Source organism: Ochlerotatus camptorhynchus, unplaced genomic scaffold, assembly GCF_037179485.1.
Source record: "Ochlerotatus camptorhynchus isolate MF236.1 unplaced genomic scaffold, CSIRO-AGI_Acam_v1.1 ptg000304l, whole genome shotgun sequence".
Classification (NCBI taxonomy): domain Eukaryota; kingdom Metazoa; phylum Arthropoda; class Insecta; order Diptera; family Culicidae; genus Ochlerotatus; species Ochlerotatus camptorhynchus.
Window position 1 is genome coordinate 4280239 of NW_027040792.1, and position 25445 is coordinate 4305683.

Genomic DNA, 25445 nt, shown 5'->3' on the forward strand with positions numbered 1-25445 from the left:
GCTCATCAATATACAAACACTTAAGGAGCGCCGCCAATTTGCAATGCTTTTCTTCATCAACGACATTATTTCAATGCGCATAGATTCGGCAGAAATTCTCGCACAATTAAATTTTTACACACCTTGTCGATATCTTAGAACACGGAATTTATTTTCAGAAACATCGTACAGAACAAACTATGCAAAAAATAGCCCAATCAATCGAATGATGCGCCTATATAATTTGCATTGCGGAACTATTGACATCACTATGTCCAAGCAGCAAATACAAACTAAGCTAAAACAGAATAGAATTAATGCATAGTATGTAAGTAAACATTGTAATAATCATTGTATGTAGTCTACACTGGCTTGACGAAATGGAAATAAATAAATAAACTAAGAAGTAACCACGCTCGGATAGCAGGGTTATTCGATAACTTTCCATCTGTCAAATTTTAACCAAAAGTTAAAATAATTCGCCAAATGGTTCAGAGCCTTAACAGATCCTATCCAGGAATTGACTGCACTACAAAGAGCAACTCTGGTCAATGATGATTCAGTCACGTGCTGTGTGTATTTCAACATTTCAGCTCCGTGGAAGTCCCCTTATTAATGGGCTCAATAATGGGTACTTTGGAGTTAGCTTGTACTGATGACCTACAGAGAACCATTTTAGAATGTCTGATAATTCACGCTCATCCCGCGGTCACTTTCAAACGCAATGGATAATGCGACTGCAAGGTGATTAGTGGTAGTATAGTGTGCTAGCATGTCCGGCGTGTCAATAGCAACGGTTTTCACATGATATACCCAGCTCTGGCTCTGGTCTAAAACTCAAAAGTAGAATTATTCAACATAATGGATTATATTCACCACATTATTGAAAACCTCACCACATCCGCAAACGTTCTAAAACTGACAGCTTTGAACTGTCGGTTTTCTGTTTACATTACTAGATGGCGAAGCACTCCGTCCGTTCAGACGAAAACGACTTTAGTTAGCATCATAACAAAAGTCTCATATCATCCTCAGGAGAGAGGAACAACTTTCCCGATTTAAAATCACTTACTGCATTTATCCCCGGAGTAAAAATGGCCCCAAACAAGGAAATGACAATGTACGATCTGGCTCAGCAGGATTACCAAGTGCTGGAGGAAATGATTGCCAAAGACCCATCGCTGATTACCAAAAAGGATTCGGTGAGTAAGCACATTTACGACTCGATAATAGCAGGTAGCCCATATTACAAAATGGGGATTAGCCTGTAGCAGCATCAGTTTGGTTTAGTTTTCTTTATTATCGAGACTTTCAGCCGTGGGATGGTTCGTCGCTGGAGGCCCCGCAGTGTCAGTTGCTTGTTTTATACGTTTTATATTGTTGATTGCAACTTAAACAGAACTACCCAATAAGTGTGATAAAAGTGCACGTTTCAGTCAAATCATCTTGGTGCCCTCGGCACACTTAATTCATGCTTCGTAAGGATGAATTACCATTGTTGTTAACTTTTCGTGGCGTAACTAATTCAACGTAACTAATTCAACTAAAAAATGTAATCAAACTTTTCACGGAGTAATTAATTACATTTGGTTTCACTGCATTAATTAGTGCTTAATGTAATGACTATTTTACAAAAACCGTCATTCAAAAAGTTAAGATTTGTGTAAGTGATGAGCGAGGGGAATCCGTTGAATTTCTTCTGCACTTTCCTTAGATCCGTAGTATATATAAAGAATACGTAGATCTAAACTTTACCACACTGATAAGTACACCGATGAACCAAAACGATTGGACGGAGACTGGTACTTGAATCTCACCTTTTAACTGCTCTGTTCCCTGGCATCATAGTCCCACTAGCATTGTTGATGAAAATGAGATACCCGCAAATCCCAATTAGTAATTTCCCGTTTTTTTGTCTAAAATTTTGGTATTTTTTTCCGACTTCGGTAACGTTTTACCAAACTTTCAACAGCTAAACGTTCTGTTAAACTTTGACCCTCATTGATTGATTGATTGATTTATCTTTATTTAGGAGGCTTTCAGCCTGAGGCTGGTTCGCCTACAACAATTGACCCTCATTTTAAAAGCTGTTTAATCTCAATACACTGTCAGCCTTGATTAAATAATCGATTCTTGTCACTGTGATGAAGTTTGAAGCCTTAAAACTAATGAAATAAAATGCCTAATTTGATCACTAGGTACAATGGGACATTATTAAGATAACAGATTTTTTCTGGATCTTGAATTTGGTTATGCGTTGAAATCTTCAACATTCACTTAGGACAATTCTTGTAAAGAAAATTTCAGATTCTCTCTGGGAGTCCCTCGAAAATTTCTTTTAACATACCAGGAATTATCTGCAAAACACTCCACAAATTCATGAAACTCGTCCTTAGATTTTCTTTGAATTCCAAGCTTTTATAAGAATTCACTGAAGCTTCCTTCTATTTTTAAATTCGCTTGGATTCTCCTTAGAATTCACATGCAATTCACCTCAGAATTGTCTTAAAATTTTGCTCAAAATCATCTTGAAGTTCTCCTGTAAATTATTCTGAAAATACACTTGGAATTTTCCTTAAACTATCAAGGAGTTGTTTTCGAGATGCCCCTGAAATTATACTCGGAATTTTCTTAAAACTATTCGCATAATTCGTTTGAAATTGTACCATTAAAAGTTAAAATACGATTCCCTTGGTGTTTTTCACGGATTCTGGGAACTTCATCACAACCCAATTGACTTGGAATTCTAGTCCAAACGCTCTTAGAACTCATCCCAAAACTCCCTAAAACATTTTCTTTGGATTACCACCAACATTCTTAAATCTGCTCAAACATTTTTTGGAAAACAAATTTCTAAAATTTTTTAAAAAAATCCCTAGAAATGACTATCCTGAAAATCTAGTCCAGTCCAATGGTCCAGAGGACAAAGTATATTTTTTCTCGATTTGTTCCCTGCTTTTTCCCCGTTGACTGGTCACCCTGTATACATTGGAATCGATTGTCAAGCTATCCATAAGAGCCCACAGAGGGAAAAAAAAATGTGCTTGTTGTTTTAACGAATGGGACTTATTAGCCCAGTTTGGCGCGAAATCACACGCTTGACTCGTTTTAGAACGAACGCTTCCTGCTGCACTGGGCAGCCCTCGGTGGGCGGGATCTGCTGGTAGAGGAGCTGCTGAAGAGGACACCCGCCCAGTTGGAGGCCACCGATGACACGAATGCAACTCCACTGGTGTTGGCCACTCTCGGAGGTCATCTGAGCACCGTCCGGTTGCTCGTGGCTCAGGGGTCGAATGTCAACCACCGAAACTGGCAGGGACATTCGTCTCTGCAGTATGCCTGCTCCAAGGGACATTCGGAGGTTGGTGGTGGTTTAGTTTTTCACGAGTTGTAAAACATTCCGAATCATTTGAATTTTCCGTAGGTTGTGAAGTTCCTGATCGAGCATGGAGCCGACATCAACGTAACGGACCAGCGCAATGATACCCCGCTGCATCGAGTGGCATCGCTGGGTCGCGTGGAAATCCTCAAGTACCTGGTCGAGCAAGGTGCTAAGGTGGACATTCAGAACGCCGAGGGAAATACGCCCTTGCATTTGGCCTGCGAAGACGAACAGAGTTCCTGCGCTGTGCTATTGGTCGAGCACGGCGCCTCGGGTACGGTTCCGAACAAGGAGAAAAAGACTCCACTGGATCTGGCTAAACCGGGCATGAGAAAGAACTTGAAGAGCAAGCTTGGAATTGTCGATGAATAAAAGAAATGGGTATTTTTTGTATGGATTAAATCTCTTTCAGTTTTATTTTGCATCTCACATTCGAAAACACGTGTCCATAATTTATTAAATCTTTGAAGGAAATTGTTATTTAAAATATTTCGAACGTCGGGAACAATTTGGTGCTTAAAAGCTATTCTTTAATTCGCAAAATCACAGAAAAATTTGAAACACCTACTAAAACTTTAAAATCCTAGACCGGCGTCCAGTGTTCCGCTGTCCAGATCAAGGCATGCATGTTGTTGGATCGATCCTTCAGCAGCGATTCTTTCAAGCGTTTGTCCGGGGCACCGGTCGATGGGGTGCTAACTTGCCCGGTGGTGACATCCGTGTAGCGATCGATCAGAGACCGATAGCCACGACCAACGGTGACCAACATCGGGCTGGGGCCGCCGTACAGCGGAACGATATTACGAACATCCTCCTCAAATGGACGGAATATCGTAATCGGTCGCAGAGTTTGCTTTTCCACGATGATGATGCAACCCCAGGTGGTGCCGATGTAGAGTTCACCATTCAATGCGGCCATTGCAGAGACCTGACATTTGCCGGGACTAAGATGTTCATCGATGGCGATGCTTTTCAGACTCTCTGAGCACGGCACCAGCTTCGAACAGTCCAATCGATTCTCGATCTGTTTCCCTGTCGATCGCCACTGATACAGAATGCACCCGGGCGCAACGTATGAGTAGACCCAGTCGTCCGAAGCGCAAAGCAGCGCGACCGTCAATCCACGAGTCGGAAGTGGCGTCTGGAAGTGCGTCAGATGATGCTGTCCGGAAACGTGTGTATTCTTCAATGAGAACACATTCATCGCTCCGTCCGTTTCACCGCACCACAATTCGCACTCGGCCTCGTTCTTCCACAGCGGACAAACACTGTACAGACGCTCGCCCGAACCAAGTTCCGACAGGACGAAGCTGCCTTCCGCCGATACGGAAGTGCTAGGCGTTAACGTCGAGTCCAGCAGGAATAGACGTCCGTTTTCCAAACCTGCTGCAACGCGACCGAACTTCTGCAGGTAAACCAGCGCCACCACCGGACACGGCTGCGCAGGTTCCAGAGCATAAGAGAACTGATGCACGCAATCGCTAGCGTTGAACGCGTAGATGTTACCTTCAGCGTCACCGATCCAGACGGCTGTCTCGACTATGCATGCCGTCGTCAGCTTAATCTGCTTCATCTGGTGCGGAGTGGTGGGCTGAGAATGGTAGCCACTTCCATTCGCCGATTTTACCGGGGTACCTATCTGAGGGCACAGGATCCGATGGTACTGTTGCCATCCCTTGATGGACCCTAGCAGGACGTCGATTCGAGAATTTGAGCAAGGCAACCACAGCTCGTGACCTGATATGACCGTTTCGTCGTCTATGCTAGCAATCGGGCAAGCAATTCCATCCATCGTATTGCCCGGATGGCTCAACGAAATTATGTCTAACAAATGGGTAAACTCCGGAGCGCTAGCGATGGACACAATCTGACTGGCGGAAGGACGAACCTTCGGCTGCTGATCCCAGCAGAGCACCATTAAATCCAAGCAATACGAAGGAAACTGTGTCTCCCGCTGGGTTAGCACCGGCCGACCACCTTCCAGGATGCATTCCTTGACCGCTTCGTGACCCTCGAACGGTTGCCGCAGTGCGATCAGCTCGTATAGGAACATTCCAAACGAGAAGCAATCCACTTTCTCGGTATATTCCTCCTCGCCATTGTGTCGCATAATTTCCGGCGCCATGAAGCCTTCGGTACCTCCGAAGCCCTTGGAACCGGACGGCAGCGTAATTCGGCTGATGCCGTAGTCCGCCACCTTGATATGAACCCCGTTCGTGGGATGATCATCGCTAAAATTTAAAAAATAGATGTCATTTAATTCAGCAAAAAATCCCACCAGATGTCGCTCTACTTACGCATGCGGTTCAGGGAAATCCCAAACCAAAATGTTCTCCGCTTTGAGATCTCGGTAAATGACTCTCCTCCGATGCAGATATTCCATGGCTTTGGCAGCCTGGAGAACCAACGACTGGAAGCAGTACGGTCCGATCCGAGCTCCACTTCGGCGGAAGTGCCGCAAGACGGCATCCAGTGCTCCCTTCGGAGCCAAGTCCAGCACCAAGGCCAACGGCTGCGTGCAGACCCCAATCAGCGGGACGATATTCGGATGACGCAGCGTAAGTAAAACCGCCAACTCCTGCCTTGCCGTGCAGTAAGCCTTGCAGGAGTGCTGCAACGGGTCACGCTCCCACTTTCCGAGGGCAGCTTTGTACGCGATTATGGCACTTTGGCGGGCTCGGGGACCCGGTGCAACCGGTTGCAACATCTTCATCGCAACTGGAACGATCGCCTTGGAACCGCGAGTCTTACAGGTCGCTTTGAACACGAAGCCGAATGCACCACGACCCAGCAGAGGTCCTCGGGTGATGTCACCCGACTTGATCAGGTAACTCTCCGACAGGTCCATAAAGTTCTGTCAAACAAAACCGTTATGAATCACCTATAGTTAACAACAAGATCACTAACTTACCACATCCGGAGTGATCCGCCTCAAATCGATCTCCCCATGAATCGGACATGCCACCGACTTCTTATCGTACGCAGCCAAAATACACTCCTCAACCATCCAAGAATAGCTGGGAGGCCCCGGGAGATCCCCAGCATTAACCAACGGATGCCCTTCGACGGAAGTTGCCCTGGAGCTATCGGCCGATTCCTGGCCAACACCAGAATCACAATCGGACCATCCAACCGAATCCTGCGACTTCCGCGTAGGAACCAGGTCGTTCAATATCCCAGGTAACTCATTCAAGCCACTGGACTCCCCGAATTCCTGCCTTCTATCGATGCTCAAACGTTTGTGAAACATCGGACGATGGCTACCCGTTCCGCCCGAACTGGACTTAACCTGCGACGGGAAGTTCGGTACATGACGATCCTCGCAGTCTCGTAGACATTTTGGACACGGCACCAACCGTGTCACCAAGAAGCGTCCTTCCGAGGTGTGAACAAACCTCGTACCCAGCGTCGGGTACCAGTCCTCCAGCAGCAGATCGATGTGGTCTACGCTGAGTGCCAGCAGCTGCGTCAGACACCGAACGTTGATTTCGATCTCGACGGAAGTCAACTCCGCACCGACCTCGTCCAGCTTACGAATCTTCAGTGCATTGAATGGGAAGTAAATCTCCAGAATTGACGTCGAAGTGAGATCAATGTCACACCACACTCCGTCCTGCTTGAGTTTGAACCGATTCATTGGGTTGCGATACGGTGAAGTTGGACAGGTGACGGAGATTTCCCTCATTTTGAACACCAAGGTAGACCCATAGTAGAGAGCCAATCCGGTTTGCCAAACTGCCCAGTGCGAGGACATGTTCAGCACTTGGTTGATGTCCGGATCGGCAAGGGCCTCTTTGGGAAGTGGATAGAGGGAGCGTATGGCCTCGACGACCTGGTCGTCGGCGAGGACACGCGTTATAAGACGGGACCAGAATCCGGACGGGAAGTAGGACATCAAGAGGAGACGGGAAATGGATTGCTCCGGACGGGGTAGGGTTTGAATATCGCAAGCATTATTTAGGGTTGGAGTTTGCGGTTCCGATGTGACTGGTTCGTACGTGGGAAGGTTCGTATTCATCGGGTTCCGTCGAGTTCGCATGACCCATCCCTTGGAACGAGTGGCGATCTGCAAAAAAACGATTAATCAGATATGCTGTACGAAAGCTCACGACAATACCTACCTTAACGGTAACTACTCTTTCAACAGTGCTGTCCTCTTCCAGGGGAAGAAGCGATGGAATTAGCAAAGTTCGGGCATCCCATGAAAGTGCAACTTCAAATTTGTTCAGCAAGCTCACGATGTATCTGAAAGCAGATGTTATCCTTCAATTTCCTGACGCTGCGGATAAACCGGACAAACTTACCCTCGGTTATCGTTGTTTCCCAAGCAGGAACTCTTGAACACGTGCTGCAAATCATCCATTTTCATAACTCCGGTCCTAGCGAACGGATTGATCTCCCGAACCGTAACCACATGGGCCAGCATATCGCACAGCCACTGTGGATCCAGGAAGTATAGATCCCGTAGCGTGGCATCGTCATAGTGCAAGAGGACTCCATTGTCGTGAAGGAACATAGTTGCTTGATTCAACTCGGACCAATCCCGGAATCCCTTGAAACCCCGAAGTTGCATCTCCTTAGTCACACTCAGCCGGTAACGTTCAGCATCCAGAACCGGATCTTCTCCGAATTGCCTCAGCGAAGATGAAATGATGCCCACGACGTCCTCCAGAGCCAAATAGCTTGCTGGAACCCGCTGATATAGCAGAGGCTCCTTACAACCCGGAGGTCGTAGCGAAAACGCCGTGTCGTAGATCAGGTTCGCCAGCAGTTTTATATTATGCCCGGTTCTGCAGCTAACCTCGATGGAATCCAGGACTCTCGGCAGTCCTATCTTCTCCGCATCGGATACAGCTATGAATCGATCCCGAATGATTTGCTGCAGCTCTTCAGCCTTTTTCGCTGGCAGCGTCTCCCCGACTGCATCGTAATGCGTTCCCACAATGATTACCGGGGAGTTTGGAGCCCTCGCCTGTATGTTCCCCAGCCACTGCAAAACTTCAGCCAAACCCTTTCGCCCATCGATGATCCTCCACAGCACCAAGTACAGACTCCGTTTCGACAAGAAATATTGATGCGTTGCGTAGTACTCTTTCTGCCCTCCGAAATCCCAAGTCCTGAATACCACCGGTCCATGCGACGAATGCCCCCTGATTTTCTTCTCGCAAATCCAATCCCCAATATCCACTCCCACAGTGGACATGTTTATCCCCCGACTGGTCTTCGTATTGATATTCTTATGCCCCATTCGCTTCGCCCAGTGATCCACCTGCTTCTTGTTCCTAGTCGGTCCTTCGTTTCTCAACTGATCCAGCAAACTCGTCTTTCCAATCCCCTGCACCCCTACCACCATCAACTTCATCCTCGCGTACGGCCGCGCATCTTCGTAGACCGACTTCAGATACCCAATGATATCCATCGTCTTGTATTTCTTACTCTCGATCATCGACCGTAGCGGATCCTGCAACGAACACCCCCTCGTATTGAGATTCCACAACCGCGACAACAATCCCATGTGCGGCGGCAACTCCGTTATATCCATATTCCCACTAATGTTCAGCACGCTCAGATTTGTCAACTCATGAATTGTCTGTGGAATCTCCTTCAACGAATTGTTGCTGATATCCAACATCGACAAGTTCGGGAATATCAACCGAGACTTCGCCACCCCGATCAAGCTCCATTCGGCGTCCTCCGATTCCCCAAGCGTTGTAACGTCATCCGTAGACAGTTGGATTCGGGTCAGCGAATTGTCTGCCAGGACCAGCGTTCGCAGGGATTCCAACCGAAGATGTCGTCGGTGGACGCAAACGCTCTTGAGGACCGCCGTCCGCAGTGAGGTTATGTTGTTGGAACTAGTCGATGACTTCACAACGGTGACTTCATTGGAATATGGTGTTCCACAGCTTCCCGTGCTGGCGACGGAGTTCTTGGAACCGTTCTTCTTCGGTTCCTGAGGATTGTAGCACATCAGGTGCGGATCGGAAGCTGCGATTCGGGGCAAACTTGGCCAGCAGCTGATCTCGTTGTGACCCAAGTCCAACTGTTTAAGGGACGCCGGATAGCTGGTGACGTGGCCCATCGAGCGGAGGCTGTTGTAGGACATGTTGAGTCGGGTAAGATTGACGGCAAGACAGGGCAAGGCCAGTGGGATGCTGGTGAAGAGATTGTTGGCAAGATTGAGACTACTTAGCTGAGAGACAGTGTTATCGTTTTTGGCGTCTGGTAGCCGGAGTTCCTGGTCGGTGACCTCGAGAGACTTGGACCAGATGTGGTGTTTGACGAGTTCCAAGCTGGCTACGTTACGGTTCCGGGTTAGGGAGTCGTTGTTGTCTTCGTAGGAGTAGGCGTGGAAGAGGCAAGCTTCCGTAACCGGAGAAGGGGGTTCAGTGGCATCTGCGGCAAAATCGGCTAAGTTCGGTAGGGATGGAAGGTCTTTGAGGAAGTTAAAGGCAACGTTGAACTCTTTGAGTTTGGGGGACTTCCACAGTTCGAAGGGAAGCTCTTGAAGCTTGTTGTTGGAGACGTCCAGAATGGTAAGACTGGGCAGGAGGAAGAGTCGAGGTGGAATGTACTCGAGACGGTTGTCCTGGAGGTAGAGTTCCTCCAGGACAGGGCAATTGTATTCGGGTGGTGAGGTCTTAGAGGTACGTCGTTTCTGTGGTTGGTAGGTCGAGCATGCTTCGATGTCCTCTGGAAGTGGGAGGCGTTCGATTTTGTTTTGCGCTGCGTTCAGATAGCGGAGACTGCCGAGGGAGAACATTTCCGGAGGAAGATGGGCGAGGGAGTTGTGGGAGATGTCAACGCGCGTCAGGGCACCTAGCGACAGCTGATAGCACCGTGGGTGACCTTTGAGCTTTGGATTGCACTGGAGAACGGCTTCGCTTAGCCAGGGCATCTTGATCAGCGCTAAACGACAGTTGTTGCTGTGCCAATTGATCATCGTAGCTGTACTGGGAAATAATGAACTGTAAGTGAAGCTTCCAACTAGTGGGAGAGCACTGTATTCTGCCTCCTGAGCGAAGGCCTTCTTGTTGATTTTGTAGTCTGGATCGGCATGGGCTTTGATCGAGAGCAGTCGGCAGACGATCTGTTCGTCGGCGTTCTGAATGGCGATACTGAGAGCGATCGACTGGTCGTCTTTGGCTCCGTACTTAAGGAGTAGATCAACCATGGCTAAAGACTTCTGCCGAGTAGCTTCGGCTAGTGGGACATTTGAAAACCCGTAGATTTCATCCGACGACCTGGGAATAGATAATTATTAGATTACTGGCTGGTAGCTACTAACAAATTCCAACTCACTTGGGATCATTCTGGTCCTCGACGGCTCGCGCTACCACATTGGGATCCGCTCCGTTCTGCAGCAGAAGCGTTACTACGTCTAGGAAGCCCCCGCGAACTGCTGCAAGCAGAGCAGTCTCCCGTGCCGCTCCACACAAGATATTCAAATCCAACGGACATCTCAACTCCACGTTCTCGTCTCGATCTTCGCCATGATCGCGTCCCAAACTTAACCGGGACATGATAGATTGAATACCGAACGAAATCCTTCGATTGGAAGGACTCAGCGGATTGCTAGATGGAGTTACGGCTTCCCTTGCGCCTCCTCCGCCATCGTCTTCCAACGTATACCGAACGCATTTGACCTTCCAGTTCAGGAGTAGATCTACCAATTGACGGTTCCCTAGAAGACAACTCACATACAGGGCAGTTTGACCGGTGACATCCTGGGTGTTCGGATCGAACGCCAGTCGCCACTCGAGCTCTCCGCTAGGATCTCTGGAAAGGGGTGATTTGATTCTACTTGGTTAGCGTGGGTCACAAGGTATGGTTAGAAACAATGAGGGTGGGATGAAGGAACCAATTGAACAAACAAAAACAAATTGATGTGATTTAATTTCATGAACTGAAAAGATAACTTCGGAGTCATACCTGAACGAGCTCATCAGCTCCTCCGGATAGTGGTTTCGGATCAGCAGTTCCACCACTGGACAGTGTCCGTTGATGCACGCAGCGTGGAACGGTAGCCACCGTTCCACCGTAAGCTGCTGCACCAGTTCCGGGAATCGATCGAGCAGCATGGCGGCGACCTTTTTGTGACCATTGTGAACCGCCGTGTACAGAGGAGAATAACGCGTAACGGCATGTGCTCGCCCATCGGCACCTGCATCCAGCAACAGCTGAACGATGCGTTGCGAGCCGTTCTGGGAAGCTCTACAAGTACCAACAGATAACGGTTAATCAATCACAGAAATAAATCGCAAAAGCGAAGACCTACATGAAGAGCAGCGTGTTTGCCCCACCCGGTGCCATGTTGACGATAATCTCCCGCTCCGGACCGATGCTGTCCAACAGTAGTTGGACCAGCGTCTCATCCGAAGAGCTTACCGCTTCGCGTAGATTCTTGTGCTTCTGTGAGCGGATCTGTTCCCGAGTATCTGAAATTGAAAAAAAAACTCGCATCAGTGCAAGGTCAACCACCGAGTTGACAGCAATTGAAAACCTATAAGCTTGCTTCCTTTTCGCAACCCGCATTTATTGCTGATTATTTGATACCCATGTAGTGCCTGTTGTTGATTTGATTTGATTTCCACCAACGTGATTTGGAACGAACCGGCTCAACCGTTGGTGGTTTTCGCGGTTGACTGCCGATTGGCTCAGTGCAATGAGCTGCGTTCAATCGGCAACCAGACGGACGGAACGCACGAAATTGCAATCATGGGAAATCGAGGCTCAATGGTGCGTAACTGAATAGAGTTATTATATGTGGAGTGGTTCCGTTTGAGATGAATAAAATAACGATTTGGGAATGGGGTTTTGCCCTCGGAAAGTACGACTTATGGTCGCGCAGAATTGAGCCATTTTGATTATACTGATATCCGTTAAGTACATGAAGAATGAAGAGCGTTTGGAGTGGGCTGAGTATTTTCCCAGGGAGGCCACTGAATTTAAGAAATTAAATTACCGGGTTTTCCGTTTTTTTTTTCGGGTCCCCAACATATTTTTCCCGGTTTCATATAAACAGCTAAATATGGTAGAAAGGGAATACTGGCATTATTGATTTCAGAATTCAGCAACAGGCGCCTCTTATACTGAGCAGTTTTACGCCAACTGACAATTCGATCAGACTCGACCATCTTAGGTGCCTGGGTGAGTAAAAGCTGGTGACCGAGCTGATCAGCAAAAGGAATACAGTCGAATTTCGTTGGTTGGGCTATCTTCAAGTGGACTACGTTTTAGTTGGATTCCCGTTAGTTGGGCTGTAGCCCACAGTGATGGAATTCTCACCAAAATATCATTTTCGCTTGCGATACGTTTTCTCTTGGGAACTTTCCCTCACTAGTTTCACACTCCAATATTTCCTGAGCGAACTTTCTGGGATGAGAGAATGAGATATCGCGAACTTTTTTAACTCGAATCACCAACGTGAGGATACGAAAAATATCAGATCATTTTTTCTCTCTATCTCTTTACACCACATTCGTTCTTGAAAATTGCACTGCACATTTCACAAGGGAAAGATTATAGACAGAAAGCTATCCCGAGTAAATCAATACAATCTCTAAAGACTGATAAGTCTGGTACCTGGCTGTCTACTGGCGCCTGTTGTTTAAAGTAGCCGTTATCAGGATGATGTGAACAGTTTTGTGCAACTGATTGATTGGTGCATTGGTTTCTGGCAAAAAAAATGAATGAATCAGCACAAGTGTCAACGCGACATTAATGAGGAACGGGGAGAGTAGTGTAAGATTTTGTGACTAGCAATTTTTATATTAAAACCGTTCCTCAGGATAGGGGGTTGCGGAAGGAGGAGCGCCTAATGTATCCTCATTTTCACGAAATACAGTTAATGCATGGCTCCTCTCATCACTAGTGTTCGTAATATCATAGAGGTAACTCTAAGACCACTGGGTCCCGAAGAAAATCATTATTATTTTTGGCTCACTCAGTACCAGAACAACGGTCCCAAGCAGTCCCAAGCTATTTCACTCACCCCTGCATGTTCTGCATGAATCCACACACCCCTGATGTTATCTGTCAAACTTTCATAGCGAATCAAAACAAACATAGTGTAGTAATAGAATTTCAACTAGAATAGGGTACGTTAATCGTTTGCTTGGGACCAATAGGCTACTAAAGTGGTGAGCCAATTTAAAATCGTTAGTTTCATATTGATTGTTGGTAATATCGTTTCTGTAAGCGCTTATGCAATAATTATATGCAGGGGGATGGTTGGGAATATAGGTGGTGGTGAACTTTTTCACTGTGTTATTACCAGTGCTGTAAATTCTCAAAATCATTTGAACATTTTTGATGAAAATGAGAAAAGTAGCTATTCGCTATCAAAGGGGACCTCCTCCGAATGGGTGATATCAGTTGCTTAGTCATTTGACGAAGGCATGGATCATTCTCATTTGAGAAACGCTATATATCATTCGATTGAGTGTAACCTACACACAAACGGAGCTCTGGTCGACATTCCGGCGAAAAAGCTAAGCCAACCCGACACCAACCTGACTTCTATCAAACCCCAACCCGATGTTGACCCGACATTGACCCGACATAAACCCAAAATTGACCCGACATTAACACGACATTGGGTCGACATCGACCTTAAATTAGCCTTACATTGATCCGACATCGGATCGACTTGTCTGTTCGGGACCATTTTCCTGGATTTCTTCCATACTCCACTGTCGTATATCAAATGATACTGAGTGACTCAATTGACAGTGACAATGAGCTTCGAATGAGAAAGGGGCTCTTCAAATTATGGTCATGTGAGAATTCGTTTTCACAATTCTGTGAATGGTTGTAGTGGTTCATCTTCAATCGAATGATATGAAAATTTACAGCACTGGTTACAAGTATCTACTATTAGCTGGTTGCATTGAGAACTAAAACTATAAATAAATCCGGAAAACTTTGAGATTAGGGCGTAATTTCTTTTGTAAACACACACTTAATTCGCCGATTTCTCGTGAATTAAAGTTCAATCTAAAAAACTAACAACACAGACAGGTAGAGGAATGATTCATTTGGTATAGTATAGTTCGCTAGATTGTGCTTTGATTCGTGAGAAATCGCTGAATGACGTGTTTGTTTACAAAAGCAATTACGCCCAAATCTCAAAGTTCTCTGGAAATGGTATTTAATGTGAAGGATGCGAAAAATATCGGAGAACGAGAAGAAAACAAACAGACACTCTCGCATGATCATCGCCTACCTTTACTCGCTGGAAAAAAAAAGAACAAAGCTGAGGGGATATTTGGTTGGTTCGAATCACGAGTACGTGTGAAATGATGTGAGATGGAGAGACGAAAGATCTTTCGCGATACGAAATGAAAATTTCTCTCGCTCTACGCTTTCATGAACTTTTTATCATCTCTCGTTCGCGAACTTTTTGTGAGAAGTTCCTTTGGGATTTATCTCTGCAATGAGCTGTGATAGAACTTTTTTTGAAAATGATTTTTCCAACACTGGTAGCCCACCTAAATTGAAATCAAACGTCATTTCTGACAGTGCTGATTTGTTTTCGAGCGGCTCATGGATGAACAATTTGAATAGTTGCTAAGCGGTAATTCCTTCATTCAATTTTCAGCTCAGCCCAACTAACGTTAAGGGGTATGGGTATAGCCCAACGAGCGTAAGTTGACTGAAAAAATTACCTAGGCACTAATAAAATCTTTTGTCCGCTCGGTCATCAGCTTTCATTCTGCCAGGGCCTTCTTTTCCTTTATTTAACGTCGGTCCCTGTTCCGCAATCTAGTGCCAATCACCGACGGACATCGATTGCCATCCATTGACGGCAATCGAATGTGCAGGAAGGCAGCTTCCACACCTGCGTAGGATATCGCACCCATTCACAACACACATGGGCCGGGACCAACGGCTTTACTTCCCTTCCGAAGGAAGACGTGACCAGAGATTTTTATGCCTCAGAAAAATCCCACCGACCTCGGCTGGGATTGAACCCAGACCCATTGGGGTGTTAGAAAGCAGTCACGCTTACCACTACACCACCGGCGCCGGCTTGCCAGGGACCTTAGAATATGCCTGTTTAATAGAAACTTAGCGATCGATTCAACCTCTGGTGATGAATAGAAGAACATCTTCTTCTTCTTCTGGTCTGAGCTGAAGCCGTCACTGTCAACTCGAAGGGGGTAGGGCCAGTTACTGCGACTATATGCCCTGTACCATTTTGAATTTGGTTCAACTTGCTCACAGGTCTAGTTTTGTTTCCTTAACAAAGCTGCATACTTCCTTGTACAATTTTAGGTTTTCCGATTCGAACAGATCGGATAGGTTGTGGTGTTCTTTAGTGAAGGAGTTTTGTTCCTAATGTTGTTGAATCTTCTATAACGTAAAATCAGATGTTCCGCTGTCTCGGCTTCGCCACATTCCTCAAAATTCAGATTTTCCGCCAGATTCATTTTCGCTAGCCAGAATTTTGACCACTCATGTCCCGCCATGAGTCGATTCAGAAACCGAACTTGCTTTCCGTTTAAATCCAGGCTGGTAAACCAAGGCTTCTCCAGAATTGCGGTTTGTATCATGAAAAACGTCTTGCCTTTTTCCTTTGCGTAGTTCCGATACCAGTTGTTGGCGTGTATGTGTTTCCGTTTTGTCAGGAGGTTAGGTTAGGTTATCTTTATTAGCGAGACTTTCAGCCAAAGGCTGGTTCATCTCTTGTTTTTTTCAGGATCCTGTAGACATCCTTGCGTAAAATCGAATTTTCGAGTTTCTCAATGTTTTCTTCGGCTAGTCCGAGCTTGGCCAACTCGTCAGCCAATTCATTTCCTCTTTCGCCCACATGGCTTGGTATCCACTGTAATAACACCCTCCAGCGTGCCGCTAACTCCAGAATGTCGTTGAGTATCTCCTCTCGATCACATTGTTCCGTAGCGTTGTCCAACATTTCACATGCTGCTTTGGAATCAGTGAAGACGACATGTCCTTCCAACTGTTTCTCTTGTACCACATTCAATGCTGCTTTGATGGCTATGAGTTCAGCTCCTGTAATGCTTATTTAATTGGTAAGGTGAAAGGAGAATCTTCCCCCTGTACTTGCCACAAATATTCCTATTGCACATTTTTGAAGCGTCCGTATATATAAGTCCTCTGCCTTTGTATGTATTGCGAATAGAATGGGCTGTTTCATTTGAATATTGGGCAAGTTCGTCTTCGAAGTAACTAGCCCATCCAGTGAACATATGATTTGGAACTTCAGTCTCGTATTGCAATTTTTTAAATTTGCATAAAGTTGTCGGAAATGATTTTGAAAAATCCTTTCCATATACGAGAGTTTAGATTAATCTGTTATGTTACTAAAGTTGGCTTGTATAAATTGTCTGCCAACAGCTGTTTGCTGAGCGTTGTTTCGTGCTATCTCCTTTCCAGTTATGAATTCCTGACGTATCGGTATTGGGTCCAGTCCAGACATTGCTAGCAGTGTATTCAAAGGCGTCGTTTTGGTGCACCCCGTTGCCTTTCGTAGGCTTTGGTTATTTAAAACCGCAAGTACGTTTTAGTTAGTTTGAGATGCATTACTATGAACCGTTGATCCGTATTCCATACTACTTCGAATTAGCGCCTTTTGTATATTCAGCATTGTTTGTGGGTGTCCCCCTTTTTTAGACCTCTTATGACTTTGATCATGTTTAGACGATCATTTAGTTTGCCTCTCGTTTCTTTGATATGCCCGCTAATTGACAGAGTTCTGTCCAGGATTACATCAAGGTATTTGTGCGATCTCACTGTTTCGATGGTCGTTTCTCCAATTGTATATCCTAGAGTTTTGTTATCTAGCTGAAAGATCAGCGATTTTGTTTTGGTTGGATTGATCTTCAACCCAAGATCTTCCGCCGTGATTGCAAATTGGTCTAGATATATTTTTTTCTTTTTCGGTGAGCTCTTCTATATTTATACTGGTCACGATGATGCCAAAGTCGTCGGCAAATTGGACAAGCTCTAAGCCATTTAGATGTATTTCGTGCAATCACAAAGTATATATATTAAAAAGAGTCGGTGGCATCACGTCACCTTAAGGTAGTCCGGTACTTACGGTCCTCGTTAGGGTTCCGTTGTTCAGCTGGAAGATCAGTTTGCGGTTTTTGAGAAAAGCTCCCTCACAGCAAATGATTTCCGGTGGCATTCTATTGTCCCTTATTATGTCTTCCAATGCTGATACATTGACATAACAGAAGGCGTTGCTTAAATCAATAAAGATTGCTGCGGTTAGTTTCCCTTCTCTTTTGTCCATTTTGACCTTGTTTACTACGTACGAAACACATGTGTTTGTAGACAGCCCTGTTCTAAATCCGAATGATTTTTCTGGCAGAATGTTGTTTTGTTCTAGATGTGTTTTAAGTCTCTCATGTTGGCACCAATGAAATTGGCCGTTTTCCTTCTATCATTGCCTGATCTTTCTCTGCTTTGGGGATTGCCACTACTTTATTACTTTTGTTGATTTAGTTCCAGTTAGCTTTCCTACCAGCCGCCACAGCTCCTGTGAGCTGGCATAGGGATTGATTTGATCCACGAATTCCTCGAAGTTTGCGTTGCTTTTCCTCGTTCTTATGACGCTGGAAAATAGCTGATTCCTTCTTGAATCTTATCAGATTCTCGATGCTAGACGTCCTATTAAATTGAATAGACGTCGTGCTTCACGTTTTCTTATCCAGGCCTCTGCTACAACGGGAGTCCACCAATATTTCGGTGAGTGGTTGTCCTGTTTCCTGCTGTTTTTGCAAGCATTCCGGACTTGTGAGCTAAGATCCTTCAAGTTTCCTATTTCCGTTGCTTCCAGTTTTTCCAGGTGCTCGCTTATGTTTTTTTTTTTTATAAATCCATCGTCATTCTGATTGTCGAGGTGTCTACGTCTCCATATAGCTCGGGTGAGCACATAGAGATGTCTATTGCCGATAGTCTCTTGTCTAATTGAACTGGGACGTACGTGCTCGAACCACCATCGAGGATAAGGAAATTGTAGCTCTTTATTAAATCCATCGGAGTGCACCCTTTCCTGTCACATTGCTCATCTCCCCATCCTGTGGTGGTGCATCACACCGTCAAAAATACAAGTGATGTCTTCTTCAAATTCTTTGATTGTGGACGGCGGAAACTACCACTGCTGCTAAGTATCCATCTTCTCTAGAGTCTAGAACTCCATGGTATCTCGGAATCTTGTATCTCCGACTAGCTTCATAGGCCTCCTGCGTCCAAGATTCGGACAGCAACGCAATAGAATAATCTTCTCCAATCAAAACTCTTTGCAATTCTTCTTTTTGCCTATTTACACTTTGAATATTACACTGCAAAACTTTCATCACTTCTCCCATTTTCTTCTTTTTTCACTTTTTGTTGATCACTCTTTCGTTGCTTTGATTTTTTTTTTATTTTTTTTTTTATTCGCTTTTTGTTTTTCTCGTCACTTTATTCATACTATTGAGTTTTGCAATTTGAAATATTTCATCGCACATCAATTAAATTTTTGTTCTAACTGCTCATTCATAAGCGCTTCTTTCATGAGCTCCGAATAGAAGCTCATTACCGCATATGGTTCCATCTTTTCGATTCTTGAACCTTCCAAGGGTTGTTCCATTTACTTGTTTCGTATTGTTTGTCTGAGCACCTGACGAATATGCTTCTTCTTCCACCGTTGAGTCCATCGATGGAGTTTTTAGTGGGTTGTTCGCATTTGGTTCCGAACGTCTTCTCTTTTGTTGGTTGTTGGTTTTCTTGTCCGGGTATGTTTGAATCGCAGCTGTTATTGGCGTTCGTGTTTTGTTGGTTTGGTGCCATTGTTGGCTTAGGTTGTTGTTCAATACTTGTGTCAACATTGGAAAGTCCTGGTGGTAGTTTAGAGCTTTATAGTAGTTTGCCGTTGGTGCTGCCACCATGTCCCTTGCATCCACATAGATGTAGTTCTTTTTGGACATTACCGACTTGATCTGTTTCGCTGTGCATGCTTCGCTTCCTGTGGTGTGTGTATTTGCGTTGCATTTGATGTTTCGCTGGCAATTTCCAAACTCTTCCTCATTTTTGTGCCGTTCGGTACAGCATCCGCATCTTCTTACTCCTTTGCAATCCTTTCCTCTGTGATTAAATCCAAGACAGTTGGTGCAATAAATCACTTTTTGATCAAATGTCTTAACCTTCGTCACACAGCAAAAAAGCCGCACCATTTCCGGGAGATGGCTTGCTCTGAACGTAATAGAGATTCTGGTGGATGAAACACGATTGCCGCCTTCAAAACGGGTCAGTCGGTAAACATCCACAATAGGAACGTCACTTTCCAGGTCTTGTTTGATCTGCTAAAGTGGAATATCGACTGGGATACCAACTATTACTCCCGATATACGCACTACATGTTTCGGGATGAAGGCCTTGTACTTTCCTTCTTCTTTGTTAATCATTTCAACGAGCTGGTTGGCTGGCTGGTAGCTGTTCAGGAATACCAGTATCTTGTTTCGGCCGGCCATCTTCATATCTACTACATACTTCTTGAATGTTTGCATTCCTCGAGAAGCTTGGATCCAAGCGAGTATCTGTTGATCTTCGCGTCTTTGCTAGCATCCCGCGGCACGAACATTACGCGGTACGGGGCACTGTTCTTGATCGTGTACTCTTGCTTTTCATGTCTCGCATATGTCACGTTTGTTTTCCCACCGGGATTCGGTGGTTTTTATTCCCCTGCCATAGCCTCACTTCCTAATGGCGTCCTTTCTCTTAACCACCTTTACACTAATAATTTATGTTTTTTTTCACTCAACTTCTTCACTTTTTCAGCTGCCTCGAGATTTTTTTCCTCTTCTATCTGTAAGATCTTGTTTTCTTTTCCAAACGGTTTTCAAAACTCGCACACGTTACACGCCTGTCGATACTGGAATTCGAACTGAACTAACAGCCTCACCATAGGCGTAGCCAGATAGGGGCAGGGGGGGCGACTGCCCCCCCCCCCCTAAACTCGGCAACACAAAGGCTTTCGAGGAAATGGCGTTCGGTGAAATGGCATTCGGCCAAATTTTCCATGGTAATTTTTTTTTCGCCCCTCCCTAGCTCGAAACCTGGCTACGCCCTTGAGCCTCACCAATGTAGGAGAACGTCGAAAAGAGTGTTGTGAGCAGAATTTGTTGCCGTGAGACATATACGGTGTTTCGTGAAAACCCATTAATGGGTAAAAAAATACTCATTTTCAATGTAAATAATAAAAAGTTTTTTATATCAGCGAGGACAAATAACCAAGCACCTGCATCCTCCATTTGAAAAAAATAGGTATTTTTGTTTACCCATTTTCGATAAACACAATATAAGAACATGGGTAAAAAACACCCATTTATTGACAGACTTCCCATTTACCCAGTAATGAGTAAACCATACCCTAATAAAAATAACCATAAAAGAGATCTTCTGGCCGGATCTAGCTTCGTGCCACTATTCAAATGTTGTCCTGGAGTGGTACGAAGCCAACGGGGTCACTTTAGTACCCAAGGATATGAAACCCCCCCCCCCCACCCAACGCACCGGAACTAAGGCCCATCGAAAAATACTGGGCTATCATGAAGTAGGCGTCGGAGCCGTCGGAGCGATGGCTACACATTCAGCTTTCATTATTTCTGGGTGTGCGTCTGTCTTCTCTTCTCCGCTGCTTTACACTTACGCAAGGTGAACTACTGTGATTGGACCATTCAGTCGAGTTGCTTCAGCTTTCTCCTTCACTCCTCCTCAAGCTCGACGCACTGAAGGTCAATCTTCTTCCGCAACTGCTCTAGTTTGACTCTTGCTAACAGCTTCGTGAGTACGTCAGCAACCATCAGCTCCGTAGGGCAATAAACGACGTCCATGACACCGGTACATACCAACTACTTGACGGAATTGTACCTTGTGTCAATGTGCTTCGTTCGGCTATTTCCTCATTCAGACCGCAGCATCGCAATACAGCTTTGATTGTCCTCCTGTACCGTGATGGGTTTGGCAACGATCTCTCCTACGTCCTTCATCAGCTTAAGAAGCCAGAGTAACTCACGACTAAGAAGAAAGTGTGACGCACTGCTGCTTCCTAGCCGTCCAGCAAATTGATCCGCCAAGTCGGAAAACGAATCCAGTGTTGCTTTTCCGGTCCGCACGATCACCAGCCTAGTCAGCGTCTACATATGCTTCTAGTGGTCCTGCATCTCCTAGCTTCAATCTCAAGTCGGCGGTGGTGTAGAGATATTGCTATGTGCATTTGGCTTCCGTCCAGTCAGCTTCGGTGGAACGGCTAACCTTGCGTCCCAGAATGGATGCGCTAATGGCAATGTCAGGCCTCGTATTCACCGCAATATATAGCAAAGCACCTATTAAGCTTTGGAATTCCTCGTTCCGCGGCATCGGATCCTCCTCCATTTGTTGTAGATTCGGATATCCGAGGTCCATTGGAATGTGAAACGGCTTCGCTGTGTCTAGTCCAAACTTAGCCGCTACCCTACGGATGTAAGCGCTCTGATTCAACAGGAACTGGCCACTTTGTGTTCTCTGAATCTGGATACCGAGGTAGGTAAATACAGCTCCAAGACAAGTGATTTTGAAATGTCGCTGCAGAAATTTACAAACCCTTCCGCATTCTTCTTCGTTTTGCGTTACAATCAGCATATCGTCTACATAGAACATGGCGAAAGACTTCTTTCCGTGGCATGTTCTCACGTAGAGACAAGGATCGGATTCGGATGGTACGTATCCGAGCTCCTGTAACACCTTGCTGATTTTCTCATTCCACACTCTTCCCGCCTGTTTCAAACCATGCAGGCTCTTTCGCAAACGGCAGACATCATTCTTGGCACCAGACGCAAATCCAGCGCTTCATAAAGATCGTCTCGGATAATTCGCCGTAAAGGTATGCCGTTTTGGCATCAACGTGCTGCACTATGAGGTACCGACGTGCAGCGATACTCAGGAGGGTACGAAGAGTCGTTTGCTTCGCAACCGGTGCAAATACTTCGTCATAGTCCGTTCCGTACTTCTGGATGTATCCTTGGGCAACTCGACGAGCTTTGTCTAGTATTATGTTACCGTTATCATCGAACTTCTTCTTAAAAATCCACTTGCTTCCGATGACCTTCCTGTCAGCGGGGAGTCTGACTACTTCCCAAGTGGCATTCTCTCGAAGCAACTCGGTTGCCCGAACCTCCTCCGGCGTTAGGAATACTGCACCACGGCTCACAGTCAGCTTGTCGTTCTCAGGATTCATGAAGCGATACGCCTTGTGCTGCAGAGAATATCCAACGAACACCAGTTTTCTTGATTTCGTCTCTAGCTTAGATCTCTTCTGTTGGGGAATCCACACGTACGATGGTGATCCAAAAATTTTCAAATGACTTAGATCCGGCTTCGATCCACTCCACATTTCGATCGGAGTCTTCTGCAAAGGTGTGGTTGGCAAACGGTTCTGCAAATAATTGGCCGTGTTGACAGCCTCGGCCCAGTATTTCAACGGCAAACGTGAATCGATTACCATGCAACGCGCCATCTCCACCAGTGAACGATTCTTTCGCTCTGATACACCGTTCTGTTTGGGGGTAACGGTAAACTGCTGCTTGATTCCTTCTTCTTTGCAGAATCTATCTAACACGTCGTTTCGGAACTCGCTTTAAGCGTTCTACCAAACAGCGTTTTCACGAACCTCACGTATTCCTCGATCCGCTTGGTGGCGTAGACTGGGCAGTGCTGCCAGTCCGGCAATAGGAAAGTGAAGAGGTGTGACGACTGGCACGGTAACCGAAGTACGGTGATAGAGGAAATGTTTCACCAAACCCGAGCGTCTGTTCACCATGAAGGTGCGGCTCAGAACGGCGGTGGTGCTCCATGTTAGGAGCGGCTGATCACCGTCCTAGTGCCAGCGTGGGACCCTAAACAAAGCTGTGCCCAACAAGCTGCCCTGAAAAAAAAAATAAAGTTGCAAATACCGACGAAAGAAATACGGATCGGAACAATCGGCACAGACCTACGCGACGAAATAAGGACTACGATTGGAAACTCGGAACATGGAACTGCAAACCGCTCGGCTTGCCGGGCTGCGATAGGTTAATCTATGACAAACTTCAACCACGCAACTTCGAAGTCGTAGCACTGCAGGAACTTTGCTGGACGGGACACAAGGTATGGCAAAGCGGGCATCGAGCGTCTACTTTCTACCAGAGCTGTGGCACCATCAACGACCTGGGAACTGGCTTTGTAGTGCTGGGTAAGATGCGCCAACGCGTGATTGGATGGTAGACGATCAACGCGAGGATGTGCAAGTTGAGGTTTAAGGGCCGTTTCTTCAACTACACCCGACGACGAGAAAGAAGCGTTCTATGCGCAGCTGGAGCAGGTGTACGACGGCTGTTCGCAACGGGACGTCAAAATCGTCATCGGCGACATGAACGCTCAAGAGATGAACTAGCCTATGGCTAAAAATCTCTATAATAAAGTATTAAAAAAAAAAGACATGAACGCACAGGTAGGACGGGAGGCAATGTATAGACCGGCAATCGGGCCAAACAGCCTGCATGCATTTCTTCTCCGGAAAATTTTTCTCCGACATTATCAACGTCCGCACGTACCACAGTGGATCGACCTGCGGACCCTTCGCAGACTACGAGGCTGGCGAAGCGGGGCCATGGGTTAGGTACATCATGTGTAACTTTGAGGAAAATATTTCCCATACCGAAAAATGTAAGCCCATTAGATCTGAAAATCTAATTATTCTATCATCTCTTGCTGTATATGTTTCTAACCTGCACTTACCATCTCTTCGATATCCCCCATATGGCAGCAGTCAATAAGCCACACAAGCAAGTAATTAGATTACTCCACGAAAGAGGCGCCAATTCCGCACGCAAAGTGCACCTGCAAGCATCCACCAGACGGCCAATAAAAGCTGAGTCATTGGTGCATTGATGCCGGATGACGGCCATCACGGTACGTCAGCCTCCACGAAAGCATGTGTTACATTTGCAACAGCTTCTGCCACATGAAGCATTTACTTCATACAAAAATAAAAACGCCACACCGACCGACTGCGACAAGGTGAGGAGAAGATATGACCCGATACGACCCGTACCCGTACTAATGTTAGCCAGAGAAAAACCAGGGTGGCGAAAAATCGATACTCTGAAATTCGGATCACATTTGCACCACTTTTTGTTGGCAAATTTTTCTTCCACTGGTCGCGTGTCATTTCTTTCTTCTTTACTTAGGATAAGATCTCAATTTCCCACTAGATTGATCGACTCATTAAACGTGTTACATGATCGCCCCAAATCTTATAACGTACCTGGTATTTTCCATGGTTCAATGACCTCATCGACAAAGTAATCGCACGCATCCAGGGCTCGTTCGGCCCCGGATTTCGGTACTTCACGAAACTTCCAGGACATCTTGCATTCGCACAACAAAGAGTGTGTAACTTCACTTGTGTCACAGTTGCCACGAGTAGCTAGCGCCCGTATTTTTTTCACTCTCACACAGAGCAGGCGACATGTCTGCTATCGAAACTAGAACATCGCACTGCCACCACCTACTAATCCAATTATATAGTAAAAACTTAAAACTAGTCACAAAAAAAATCCAACAACACCCTTAACCCGCTCTGTATGGCAGTGTTCCGCACGAATGCACACTTCCGCCTCCCACGGTCACCCCGAACCGAACCGAGCCCCAAAGTGAGAGCAGAGAGCCAGACGACTGATGAGACCGAACGAGACCAAGGCGAACAGAGTACTGAATGAAAATCTACCACCAAAGCCCCACAAAAAGTCAAGTGCTCTGTCTCATCGGATTGTGCGGAATAAGGAAAAATCGATAATCATCATCGTCACGACGACGACGACGACGATGACGATGGATGATATGCGCACGCCGTCATCGCCGGGGGAACCCGATCGACCGGTATGATTTTCGTCTCGTCTCGGATTCGTAACAAACCACCGAGCGACCGCATGGGAAAAACGACCACAAAGGAGAACGGCACGTGGAGTCTTGTCTGTATGTCTATATGCCTACGGTAGGAAACGGTAATCAAAACAAAAACCGCAAAGTGAACAAGTTCGGGAGCTTGTTTGAA

General features: G+C 45.9%; 2 protein-coding genes across 7 annotated transcripts in view; one reads left to right on the forward strand and one right to left on the reverse strand.

Annotated features, from left to right (window-relative positions):
- Positions 1–972: 972 nt before the first annotated feature.
- Positions 973–3763, forward strand: LOC135707175 (26S proteasome non-ATPase regulatory subunit 10-like). Its single transcript, XM_065228924.1, has 3 exons — positions 973–1181; positions 3092–3340; positions 3404–3763. Exons 1-3 carry the CDS (start codon positions 1074–1076, stop codon positions 3731–3733), a joined length of 687 nt encoding a protein of 228 aa, XP_065084996.1. The 5' UTR covers positions 973–1073; the 3' UTR covers positions 3734–3763.
- A 106-nt stretch (positions 3764–3869) lies between these two features.
- The window catches only part of Lrrk (Leucine-rich repeat kinase), a 63705-nt gene continuing 42129 nt past the window's right edge, over positions 3870–25445 (reverse strand). For 2 of the 6 annotated variants that reach the window (XM_065228864.1, XM_065228863.1), the window contains 8 exons: positions 11640–11799; positions 11294–11575; positions 10664–11140; positions 7666–10605; positions 7483–7606; positions 6273–7427; positions 5659–6215; positions 3870–5592 (listed from right to left, as the gene is read on the reverse strand). In XM_065228864.1, the coding sequence (XP_065084936.1) occupies positions 3945–5592; positions 5659–6215; positions 6273–7427; positions 7483–7606; positions 7666–10605; positions 10664–11140; positions 11294–11575; positions 11640–11799 (7343 nt within the window). In that variant the 3' untranslated portion in view covers positions 3870–3944. Of the gene's footprint in view, positions 5593–5658; positions 6216–6272; positions 7428–7482; positions 7607–7665; positions 10606–10663; positions 11162–11293; positions 11576–11639; positions 11800–24656; positions 25098–25445 lie in introns of those variants that run through there. The other 4 variants (XM_065228862.1, XM_065228861.1, XM_065228867.1 and 1 more) reach the window with 3 other exon arrangements.